Consider the following 13,117-nt stretch of genomic DNA (forward strand, 5'->3'; position numbering starts at 1 on the left):
ATGATCAGTTTTTACGATATCAAGGTAACCTTTTTATTTATACACTTTCCTCTTAATACAAACCAAAAAAAATGATTATTTTGTATTCGTTTTATTTCAGTTATGTAGTGACTAAGATTCAATATAACAATAGGATGACGAAATATTCAGTCACGATGAAATACACATATTGCTTTAAACTGCACCTTGAATTTCCTTGGTAATTTGACATTACGGCCACGGTTAAAACTGCAAAAAATTTTGACGCATTTGTGTGTAGCCATATGATTGAAAGAATCTTTGAAAACAGTTTTTCACGTGGTTTCTAACTTTACCTACCTATAAATCATGTATCCATCACTTTAAGGTATCTATTGATAATGATCACTAATCGATAGTTATCTTGTATTAGCCTCTTCTGATTGAAGAAAGAAAACGCATTGTTTATTATGACTCGCGAATCAGTTATAGTGATATTATTTTGAATTTTTGTACAGCTATTAGTAAAACAGCCAACTTGTTACTAATAGTAACTTTACGTACCTATTTATTATTATATTTAAATTGTCTCATCTGGTGAAAAACGGCTGGCTCAATGGATATGTGGTTGCTTCGGATGGAAATAACTTCATTCACATTATTTTCGGGTTTTCAGAAGTTCTGTGGAGACCGTTAGTATTACCGAGATGAAAAGTATTCTTTTTCCGTCTCCAGGGTGCAAAGTTTTGCCAGAATCGATTGAGATGGCTCAATATAGATTACAAAGGCTTGTTTCCCCCAGGAAAGTTACCCAGTGCTGTTTCGCAATAAAAAGCATCCTATAAATATAATAATATATTTAAAGCCAGAATGCAAGCTACGTATGTGCCAAATTTAGGTACAGTAGTTGAGTAGAACATAGGTGACAAACAATTCGAAGTCTTGGTTGCGCAACATCAGAGAGTGGGCTGGGATCGCTAGTGCGGCCTCGTGAGAGATTAGGCGACCTATATATACATCTAATGGCCAAAAAAAAATTAAACAGCGCCTAAAGAAGAAGAAGGACAGACAATTAAGTAATAAATAATTTGGCATACGCCTAATCATCATCGGCATAAACCCATTGCCTGCCCACTAAAAGGCATGGGGTCTCCTCTCAGAAGCCGGAGGGTTTCGGCCAAAGTCCACCACGCTTGGCCATCTCGGATTGGTGGACTTCACACGCTTTTGAAAACATTATGGAGAACGCTCAGGCATGCAGGTTTCCTCACGATGTTTTCCTTCACCGATTAAAACAAGTGATATTTAAATTGCATAAACAAAAAACGCATATAACTTCGAAAAGTCAGTGGTGCGTGCCGGGGCTCGGACTCCGTCTCCAAGAGAGGAAAGCCGAAGCCTTACCCAGTAGACTATACCGCTTACGTACCTTATATAAGGAATTCATTGTGTAATTTTAGTTCATGGATTACAGAATGTGTTAAGTTGGCGATCGATTCAGCCTCACCTATGCACGCTGGCCGTGGCTCTAAGTTTCAACAGCAGCTGGCGAGCACCGCGCGATGCCTTTCGCTATGGAGGCATAACCAGTGCGTTGGTGACGACAGTTGCCGCGTTGCTTATAGCGCTTCCTGGTGTATTACTCCAACTAGCTGTAGGGCAACTGAGCCAACAAGACGCTGTGGGAATATGGAGGGCCGTGCCGTTTTTCAAAGGTTTAATAAGTTTCACAGATAATGATAATATACTGCTAATCAAATCGTTTATTTTCCAAAAAGTCTTAAATTTTAAACAATGATTTTTATTTTACGCTATGGGGCATTCTTAACAACTTTAATTAAATTAATTATTTTACAAGTATCGCAGGACTAAGATGTAGTTAAAACGTTGGTTTTTTTTTAATTCTTAGTATATGCCTCGATAGGAACCTAGGTACGCAACGACTGGATTTAAATAGTAAAGTAGTTACTTATAACGTATTCCAAGCATTTTTAGTGCAAAATCTTAAGATTTTGGAAGACAGTCTACGCTTAAAGCAATGGGTAGGTGTTATTTGACACTCTTGTTTTAGAAATTATAACCTATTTTTATTTTAGTGACATCGATGTATGTCTTATACAAGTGTGATTTAAAAATAATAGTGCTTTCAACGCTTTGATCACTGGATGATAGTCAGCCTAATGGTAATCATTAAGTCATTATAGGTATCTAGTAAAACAGAATTAAGAACAGACAGAGTCATCATTCAGGCATTACTGCATGCAGTGCATTGCGTCTAAAATAGTGACAACGCCCCGCGAACGTCTAACCTCACATGAAAATCCCTGGTATTGCGTGCGAACATTTTCATCCGGATAGTCTCTATAGTGCACTATTTAATACTATAAACAACGAATTTAATAGAGTATTCAACTTTAAGCACATCAATGTCAGTAATAAATTAAAATTTAGTGACTGGGCTACTGTAGGTATATATAAAAGTAGGGAGAAGTTGTATGAGCTGTATGATGAAAAACAATTTAATCATACTCCAACTTTCGTAGAACACGTAAAAAAATACTCTAAAATATTTAAGAATGTTTGCACTAATGCGAAATCGCTACACATTAAACATAGTATAATGAAATCTGATAACAAAATACAAACAACCTGGAAAATAGTTAATTACGAGTCAGGAAAAACTAAATCTCGTGATGTGGATTTTGAACTTATTGTTGATAACAATAAAGTGACGTCTGACAGGGAGGTTGCTAATACTTTCGAAAACTTCTTTCAGAATGTTCCCATTTTGTTAACAGATTCTCTAAGCTCTTCACCAATAGCAGCTCAGCGTATATTGAGAGATAATGTTAAAGAGTGCAATGTTTTATTTAATTTTAAACATATATCTGCAATAGATATTGTAAAGAATTTCAGGTTATTAAAGTTGAAAAAAACCGGTGATCTGTGGGGTATGTCGGTGATGGTCATTTCTAACATTATTGACGTTATTGCCCCTTATCTAGCTGTAATTTTTAATGAATGTGTTGATATGGGTATTTTTCCGAACCTAATGAAATGTAGTAAATTAATACCCCTTTTTAAATCCGGTCATAAAAATGACCTTAACAATTACAGGCCTATTTCAATCTTGCCAACTCTTAGTAAGGTCTTTGAAAAAATTATACTTTATCAACTTTTAAATCATTTTAATGTAAATAACTTACTTCATCCGGAGCAGTACGGCTTCACTAAAGGTCGTAGTACAACGGATGCAGGCGCAAGACTCATAAAACATATTTACGATGCCTGGGAACGTTCGCAGAATGCCATTGGTGTTTTCTGTGATCTGTCCAAAGCGTTCGATTGCGTTGAACACAAAACGTTGTTATTAAAACTAAGCCACTATGGCATCAAAAACGTTGCACTCAATTTAATTGCCTCTTATCTAAGTGATAGAGTTCAAAGGGTATGCGTAAAAGACATAAAGTCTAAGGGATCATCTGCCTTAATGGGTGTCCCACAAGGCTCAATTTTGGGTCCCTTATTGTTTCTGGTGTATATAAATGATCTGCCACACCATGTTAGGGGCACTTGTGAGATTGTACTGTTCGCAGATGATACATCTCTCATTTTTAAGACTGATAGAAACAAAGATAATTTTGACGACGTAAACCGTGCTTTGTCACATGTGTCAGACTGGTTACTGTTAATAACTTACTTTTAAATGCAAAAAAAACCAAGTGTTTGGAATTTGTTTTGCCTAACGTAAAAAAAATTGATAAAAACATCATAATAAATGGAGAAACACTTGAAATAGAAAACTCCACTGTTTTTCTAGGAGTGACCTTAGATTGTAAGCTACAGTGGGGTACCCATATAGAAAGCCTAGCGAGTAAACTCAGCTCAGCTGCATATGCAATCAGGAAAATTAGACAGCTTACCGATGTTGAAACAGCTAGGCTTGTTTATTTCGCATACTTTCACAGTATTATGTCCTATGGGATCTTGCTGTGGGGAAAAGCTGCAGATATTGAAAGTATATTTATACTACAGAAAAGAGCCGTACGATCAATATATAAACTTGGATCACGCGAATCGCTTCGTGTAAAATTTAAACAAATAGGTATTCTTACAGTAGCTTCGCAATACATTTATAATAATATAGTCTTTGTGAGGCAAAATATTACTCTTTATAAATCAAAAGCTGAAATTAACAATCGACTTACCAGAAACGGTCATAAATTAGTGATATCTGCATATCATCTGCGAAAGGTGCAGAACTCCTTTGTGGGGTTGAGTATACGCTTTTACAACATGATTCCTAAGGAAATTCTTGACCTACCAATGCATACATTTAAAAAATGTGTAAAAACGCATCTAGTACAGCGAGGTTACTATACATTTGATGAATTCCTCAATGACAAGGTAGAATGGAAGCAGCCAGCCTCGCTCTCATCTCCCGCAAGATAGCCAAATGATTGTAAATGTTGATGTTGGAAAAGAGCAACTACTGAGTTTCTTGCCGGCTCTTCTCGGTAGAATCTGCTTTCCGAACCGGTGGTAGAGTCACACAAACATGCATACTTGACGTTTCAAAAGTGCTTATAAAGTAGGCCTACTTGAAATAAATGAATTTGAATTTTAATTTGAATTTGAATTTCACACCCGCGTAATGTTGCTAGCTATAAACTTTTCCCATTTCCCCCATTTTATGGTAAACGTTTAGACTTTTAGAGGTAAAATAATTACTGTCAACTGCTTAATGGAATGAAGCGACTAACCGCCTGTTCGAGAAACAAAAAATAAAAAAATATAAAACACTACTAAAGTGGAGTGATTCTTGATGCTTCAATATAGTCGTTTACGAGTCTCTGTATTAATATTGTATAATCTTAATAATTCTGTGCATTATAAGTACGAGTACTACTAATTTTTTTTTTTTTTTTTTTCCAGGTGTTGGATTTATTAGATTGCTGATATCATTTATAGCCGCTTTGTATACGGTCATATATATAGCGATATCTATCACCTATATATTTTACATACTTAACAATCCTATTACCAAAACTGAGTGCTCAGTTGTTTTAGAGGCACAGGTAAATTAGCTGATTTATGAATTTAATTGGTTTTCCAGGTTTCACGTTTGTTCAGATGAGAGTAGGTACCATAAAATTATAAAATATTTCATGTAGATAATTCGTGGTATCAGCCCTGAGTTAAGTTGATTATCTTCGTGCTTTGAAGAGCATCTTAGACCGGGCAATAACATGTTAAACGTTATAACAGTGCTGTCATCAAAGCCTGCATCTTTAGATAGGTACCAGCGTAGACAGTCCGCGCTCTAAATCTATTTATCTGGTAGAGTAGCCAAACCTAGTATAGCCTATCATTGGGGTAGTAATAGGCTGAGGGTGATGACGATTGTATTCAAACAAACCAATGAAGTTCCACTTCTTTCTGATGCTCGGACTAATGGACCTAGAATCCTCATTCAGTCATTATTGTATGCAGTGCATTGTGTCAAATAACAGTGGAACTCCCCGCGCACGTCTCACTTTACACTCGCGGAATGTTGCTAGCTCAATTTTGTAGTGAACGCTTAGAACATTAGATGTAAAATAAATACTGTCAACTGCTAAATGGTATGCAGTGACCAACCGTTTGTTCGAGAAACCATTCTAAACTGGAGTGTTTTTGATGCTTTAATATTAGTCGTGCACACGGTTTCTGTATGTTCTTAATTCTGTGTACTAGACATACCTTTTATTTACAGGAAGGCGATGTAGACATTGTTAACAATGCAACGAGCTGTTTAAAGTAAGTATGTATATTGTATATCCATAGTTTTTTCCTGCTGATATTTTGAGACTTTAGTGATATTCCTACGGATTAGTTAGTTAGTTAGTTTGACTGCACTGGAGCGAGTTTGACGATCTCCCGGGCGCAGCGGTGAGCATTGTGATTTTAAGTAGGAGGTCCCGGGTTCGAACTTCGGCAGGGGCAATTTGGTTGGTAATTTATAATTTCTTAAATGCCCTGGTCTGATCAAGTGAGAGGCTTCAGTCGAAGCCGGTTACCACCCGCTACAGACTCAGAAGTGCCGCCAAGCAAGCAAGCAAGCGCTCGAGAGCAATTTAGCATTCCGAGAGTTCAGGTTATAGGTTTCTAGCCATCTTAGACTGCATCATCGCTTACCACAAGGTGAGATTGCAGTCAAATACTAACTTATAATGAATTTAAAAAAAAGTTGCGCAAGCTGAAATATTTTGAAAAGATATTGTTGGTTCAATAAAAAGGTTCTAGGATCATAACTTTTAGTGCTATCTACAAAATTACGTGACCTACCTACTTCTAAATCGATTATATATACGTGTACAGTTTTGAATCATTTTTATATGAATCTGTGAACTCAATTAAATTGACTGGTCCAAAAATCTACAGAAGTACACTGTGAAAAGAACAATACATTTGTTATCCTGGTTCGCAAATTTAGTTTAAAGCGGATTTGTATTAACATAAATTTTAACATATTATATCTCTCTATTGCAATTTATTTTCATTTATGTTAATTAATACTTTCAGTGAAACATTTTTGGCTCCTATTGGTGAACAGCCAGAATATTATATAGCACTGGCATTTATTGTTATAGCGCTTTGGATACTGTTTCCTTTTATGTGAGTACCTACATAGTGGGCTTATTTTATAGCTCTTTGTTTTAATATTTATTTTGTAAACAATACATACCTAATTAGTATGGTGACCGGCTATCGAAATTTGGGGCCAGATTGTTTATTTATTCATGTATGCAACTATAGATACAGGTGTACTTGTTATATTATTCTTGGTACCTAACTTATATTACTAATAGCAATTATCTTCTCTAGAAGCACGGGTCTCCTCTGGTAATGAGGGCTTACATCGTGGAGTACGATTACATACACGGTACCCAAGTGCGGTTAGATAGACTTCACACGCCTATCGAAAACTTTCAGGCGTGCGGGTTTCCTCACCATGTTTTTGTTAACCGTTAAAGCTAGTGATATTTTATTCCTTAAATCTAGAACGCACATAACTATTTCCCGAATGATAAGGGCTTAAGCCGTAGTCCACGCTGGCATGATGATGATGATGATGTGCGTATAGGGACTCCACACGCCTTTGAGAATATTATGGTGATATTTGACGGCCGAGTGGCGCAGTGGGCAGCGACCCTGCTTTCTGAGTCCAAGGTCGTGGGTTCGATTCCCACAACTGGAAAATGTTTGTGTGATGAACATGAATGTTTTTCAGTGTCTGGGTGTTTATCTGTATATAATAAGTATTAATGTGTATTATATTAGAAAAATATATATATATATTCATCCGCTATCTTAGTACCCATAACACAAGCTACGCTTACTTTGGGGCTAGATGGCGATGTGTGTATTGACGTAGTATATTTATTTATTATTATTTAATTGAATATAGTATAGTAATAAACGCAAAAACTGTGAAAAGTTAAAGCTGCGTGGCAGGGTTCGAAATGCGTCGCTCCGAAACGGACGCCGAAGCCCTAGGCTAGCCCTTAAGGCTGTCACCGCTTATTATGTTTACCTTATAGATACACAGGTAACCAGAACAGGGCAATCACTATCACTGTGGTTACTAGGCAACTTATCCGATATAATTAAGTGAAACAAATGTATGGTAATGAAACGTTTATATATTTTCGTCCATTAATCTTTTACAGCCTTTACAATCCAGTAAAACTTATGAAAAGGTTATTTTATGCTTTTGGATTTCTCGTTCTCTTGCTGGGTATCATTATATGTTCGTACGTCGGGAATAAACGAGAGGTTTCATCAATGGCCAATAGTAGTGATTGGGTTAACCTCGTGCGACCGGACATTTGGCAAAGCGCGATGGTGCAAGTTCTACTGTCCAATCAGATCGCTGGGGGCTACCTCGTTTCTTCTGGCGATTCAATATACGCTAACACTAATGTTCAATGGTGAGTTCTATGGACGTTTTATTACGAAGCAATTTACTATATCAGTCACGTCATCTAATTTATTGAAGTACTTAATTACGCTTAGCAGAACTAAACACTATTTCTTTCTTCTCATTTAGTTTGCTAGGGACGAGGTCCCTGTTTTCCGAGATACACTTTATTTATCTACCAGTTTAGTTTAGTTAGAAGTTTACTTTTTATAAAATATATATAACGCATTATTTCAACTACTTCTGTTCTTGCTTTATTACTTATATCGTCATCTCTCTTTTCTATAAAAGCGTTCATTTCTTAAACGTTATTTATCGTTACGCAATTAACAAACACTCTTTATTTGCACACAAAAAATACAGAAGAAGAATAAAAAAAATCACAGACAGAAGCAGTATACAAAAGGCGGCCTTATCGCTTAGTAGTTATCCCTGCCAGGCAACCTTAGGATAAGGAAAACCAGAGCAGGTTGAGGGGTTTAAAGGTGAAATAAAATGGGTAGACTCTCTGCTTTTATCCGTCAATCTACTGAAACAAATCCAACCTAATAATTTACTTCCTAATTTAAATATTGTATAAAGATAATCATTTAATTTACGTTATATTTCCAGGACTACGTTAACTGTTGTTGGCGCGAATGTTCTGTTTGGCTGGCTTGGTATACTATTCTGGTTCGCGGTGGGAGGTACCGGCGACAAGGAGACAAATAGCTTGGCCTTGATTGTCCAGATCTATAAGGTATCCGCCGAAAAGAATTTAGGCACCGTGTGGACCATACTCATGTTCTCTATGATATCGTTCTCAGGAATGATTACAATGGTACGTAGATAGCTTCGTTTGATAATGCTATATATTTCCTGCAGTGGCTTACTTAGTTTTTAGTTAAAGAGCATGAATCATATCAACCCACTACATGGTACGGGTCTCCCACAATGAGAAGGGGGTCAAGCCGTAGTCCACCACGCTGGCCCAGTGCGGATTGGTGGACTCAACATACCTTTGAGAACATTACGTAGAACTCCCAGGCATGCAGGTTTTCTTACGATGTTTTCCTTCACCGTTGAAGCAAGTGATATTTGGACTTTGGAATTAGCTGGACATAATTACTTAAAACGCACATAACTTAGAAAAGTAAGAAGTGCCGGGATTGAACTTGAAAAAAATATGAATTGCAACTCTTTATAAGTGTCTTCTTACAGCTAACATTATTATATCCACTGTACGATCGCTTCCGTCGTGTTGGAGGCCACAAGTGGCGACACATATCTATGGGCAGCTCCGTGTTAGGCGCTGTGGGGGCTCTCGCAATGTTTATGATTGGGCACTCTGCTCTGGCGTTGATGGAAGATGTCGTGGTGCCTTGCCTCGTGGTCATAACCACCGTGGTAGAAATTTTTGCCTTCGTGTTCATTTACGGTAAGAACGTATAAACTTGTGGGGCTAACACGCCCGCCCTAAGATAATTATGTCTACTATGTTCTTGTCCTATTTATATGACATAAGACAACTGAGTAGACAAGTATCTCTTAGCTTAGCCCTGTAAGTCTAAGACTCGCTTCTTAGCCCTACAGGGCTATTTAATTTATTTAGATGATATTTTATAATTAAGATTAATAAAATTTTGCTATTAGATTTGAAATTTAAAAACAACATTGCAAAAATAATATTTGGATTAATAAAATTAGCGAATCATACATTAAAACTTAAATCTGCAGAATAAAGGTCTAAAACTACCGAGTCAGAGAAAACGCTACGCTTCATAAATGTGGAGCATTGAATATAAATTTCCATTCCCATAAAAACACGCCCCCAGAAAACCCCGACGTTTTCTGTTAGGAAATTCTCAGGCAGCCCAGAATTTGCCACTGTCTAGTGCCTACCCTTGTGCCTCGAAAAGCCCTTGACATTCACTAAATTGGTTTAACGCCAGTATAAATATTTTTATATTCCCCCAATACAAAAATTAAGATTAAGAGGCAAATACTTGCAAACTTCGAACAGTGATTACGGATCCGAAACGTTGTCGCTTACCGCCTCATAACTCAGAGTCAATCAGCGGGTGATAGAGAGAACTATGCTAAGAGTGTCTCTGCATGCAAAACAGAAATTAGCAGATCCGTAGAGGATATAGAGTTGCCGACATAGTTCAGCGAGTCGCGAAGCTGAAGTGGCAATGGGCAGGGCACATAGCTCGGAGAACCGATGGACATTGAGGCCTTAAAGTGCCAAAATTCATTTATTTCAAGTAGGCAATAAGCACTTTTGCAACGTCACTTTTGAAACGCTAAGACAAACAGACGTTTGTAGTGACTCTATCACCGGTTCGGAAGGCAGTTTCTACCGAGAAGAAGCCGGCAAGAAACTCAGTAGTTGCTCTTTTCCAACATCGTATTACAATTTAACAATCTTTGTTCTATCTTGTGTGAGATGAGAGCGGAGCGGCCTCTTTCTAGGCAACCTTGTCATAAAGATATTGTCATCTTACTTTGGGGCTAGATGGCGATGTGTGTATTGTCGTAGTATATTTTTATATTTATATCTTTTTTCTTCAGGATGGAAAGCGTTAGTTGAGGATATCGAGTTCCTCCTTGGAAGTAAGCTGCCAAAGTGCTGGGTGTGGGGCTGGTGTTCAGTTCCTGGTATCATAACGCCGATTATGCTTTGGTGGATCGTCGTCTGCTTTATAAACAACCCGGAATGGCTCGAAGCCCCGTGGGAGTCAGCAGGCATCGCCGCAAGCATCAGTGCAGTGTTTGTCCTGTTTTTCGTTTTTGCTGCTATATCAGTAGCGAAACAAGTCCAGTATGATCTTTTGGGGGTAAGATTTATAATAGGTAGTAGAGCTATAGCGTAGTATTACAGCTTTTTGTTATAGAACTCGTTCGGGCAAGTACTACCGCCATTCTTATTTTTGCCGCTAAGCAGCATTGTTGCTATGCTTTGTTCCGGTCTGGTGTGGTTACAGTTACACGACGCTCGACACCTACACCATGGCGCATCGACTGGGAACCTGCCAAGAGCGATTTTAGCTAGGATTCTGAGTGATACAAAAGCTCATAGTTATTTTTTCTTGAATTGGAAAACCAACAGCTGTAATTAAAAATAGTTTATAAATATGTTGACTTAAAACTAATAACAATTTTTCACAGATAAGATAATATTATTCATTAAAATATTCATTGGTCATCTTAGCCTACCCAAAACACAAACAACGTTTACTTTGGGGCTAGATGGTTTAATTTATATATTTTTTTTTTAATTTAATTATTTAAGTTATTTTTATTTATGCATTTTCTATGAATTTATTTAAACGACTCCGGCTTAAAGAGATTTAATTCTAATTATGATATCTCACGACAATTCGAGGCACTCTTAATGTATTACCGAACAACTTTAGGACACAGGTCTCCGACAAAATGAGAAGGGTTTAGACCGCAGTCCATCTCGCTGGCTAAGTTCGGATGGGTGGACTTCACACGCCGATGAAAAAATTCTGGAGAACTCTTAGGCATGCAGGTTTCATCACGGTGTTTTCCTTTACTGCTAGTGGTATTTAAATTGCTTCAAGCAAGTGATTTTTAAATTGCTTGTATTAAAAACGCACATAACTCCGTAAAATCAGTGATGCGTTCCGGGGCTCGAACTCGGACTTCACGAAAGCCGAAGCAATGTCCACTAGGCTATCATTCCGCTTATATTTATATACCTAATTATTGACAATTCTTCATTTAAATGTAAGCACTCCGCAAGAGTAGCCCACACTTATAAATGCTGTAATTATTTTGTGTTACTTTATATTTGTCTATGCGAAAATTTACGCATGCGAAGTGTCGTATTTATTATCCGCAAATGTCCTAATACGCGGGACCTCGTTTAACAATCATTTGCCTCCGTAGTATTTCCTTGTTTTATGTCGAGTACTCGAGGAACTAAACAGTTGAGGAAGTACCATTGTCTTTATTGCAGAAGCTGAAGTCATCGTTTAGGCCTTCTCGACACTGGGGGCCTCGGGACCCGATCACTCATCACTACTGGCTAGCTCGGCGGGAGGAAGGGGATCGGCACGTGCCTCGAATGAGATTCCGTCGACAACAACTGGGAGAACTCTCCGGAATTTCGGGCTTTAGACATATACGACCACAAAATAAGATTCCTGCAAGATCTGGATACAAAGTTCGTTCAAACTCTGATGATTTTATGGTTATTTCTAGACGAAATTTAGTTGCGGAGCTAAATCAATGCCGTTCAGAGAGTAGAAAGCGTTCGAAATCTTTGGATTGCGATTCAACACTTAGAATAATGTTACAAAATAAATTTCACAATTGGATTTGTAGTTTGACTTCCGGTGATTCTAAATCGTCAGGGCAAGGAAATGATAATAACAATATCGTTAAGGACGGCCTTGAGTGATTCGTAGCGTATATAAATGCATATGGTGTTTGATTTGTGTTTATTGTGTCTAGTCACGTTTTGAAATGAGATGTACATAATATAGGTAGCTACGTTTTAATAAAATATTGGGAAAACAAACTGCTCCCACGGGATTTGTAAAAAACCGTCATAAACGGTAGTAAATAATCGAAATAAATAAATTTTATGAAGTTAATGACGACTTTTAATTCTTTGCGTTTAAATATTTATCATTCGTTACCAAATTTGTATGCATTAAATCTTAAAGATTAATCTTTAAAAACGCTAATAGCAACACCACCGGTCCATTAAGCAAATAAAAATTGCGTTAGATGGCAAGTTTAGGATTGCGGAAGCTAGGCTATTATTCACTTTTATGAATAAAACGTGAATGAAATCGTGAACCGCTAGTAGCAAGTAGGCTGTGACATCTGTACATGCCCCATTACAAAGGCGAGTAAACAACAAGTTTTTATAAATATCATGATTATGGGTATGACAATTATTTCGTACAGAACTCTCAAATTGACCAGGAAATGAATCAGAGCGGAGACCTCTCAGCTTCTCCGTAGTTCGCCGGGTCTACGTGACTCGTTCTTGTTTGTTGACCTTCCTTAAAAAAGATGCCGTGCTATCCATATAAGGCTTCTCTATCCTTTGTTACACGAGATTTGCCTAATACGTATTCCCGTCGCGTTCTCAGTGCGTCACTGAAAGGATGTGGTGAAAAATAATTGCTCATTAAGCTTTTTACGGCTAACAACTCGGACGAATTTGTCTGTCAA

At 37.5% G+C, this 13,117-nt stretch overlaps 1 protein-coding gene across 1 annotated transcript; it reads left to right on the forward strand.

Moving 5' to 3' along the window:
• LOC120636436 (sodium- and chloride-dependent neutral and basic amino acid transporter B(0+)-like) lies at positions 1-12,348 on the forward strand. Its single transcript, XM_039907914.1, has 10 exons — positions 1-24; positions 1,433-1,673; positions 4,894-5,036; positions 5,714-5,757; positions 6,523-6,615; positions 7,671-7,931; positions 8,534-8,741; positions 9,122-9,338; positions 10,475-10,740; positions 11,889-12,348. The coding sequence occupies exons 1-10, from the start codon at positions 1-3 to the stop codon at positions 12,330-12,332; spliced, it is 1,941 nt and encodes a 646-aa protein (XP_039763848.1). The 3' UTR covers positions 12,333-12,348.
• The last annotated feature ends 769 nt before the right edge of the window (positions 12,349-13,117 follow it).

This window comes from Pararge aegeria, chromosome Z (assembly GCF_905163445.1).
Source record: "Pararge aegeria chromosome Z, ilParAegt1.1, whole genome shotgun sequence".
NCBI classification, from domain to species: Eukaryota; Metazoa; Arthropoda; class Insecta; order Lepidoptera; family Nymphalidae; genus Pararge; species Pararge aegeria.

Excerpts from the sequence above, each read along its gene's own strand:
- LOC120636436 (XM_039907914.1), top strand. The coding sequence starts at position 1 with ATGATCAGTTTTTACGATATCAAG. Across the intron at positions 5,037-5,713 it reads CAGTTGTTTTAGAGGCACAG|GAAGGCGATGTAGACATTGT; the intron begins GTAAATTAGCTG and ends TTTTATTTACAG. Across the intron at positions 6,616-7,670 it reads TGGATACTGTTTCCTTTTAT|CCTTTACAATCCAGTAAAAC; the intron begins GTGAGTACCTAC and ends AATCTTTTACAG.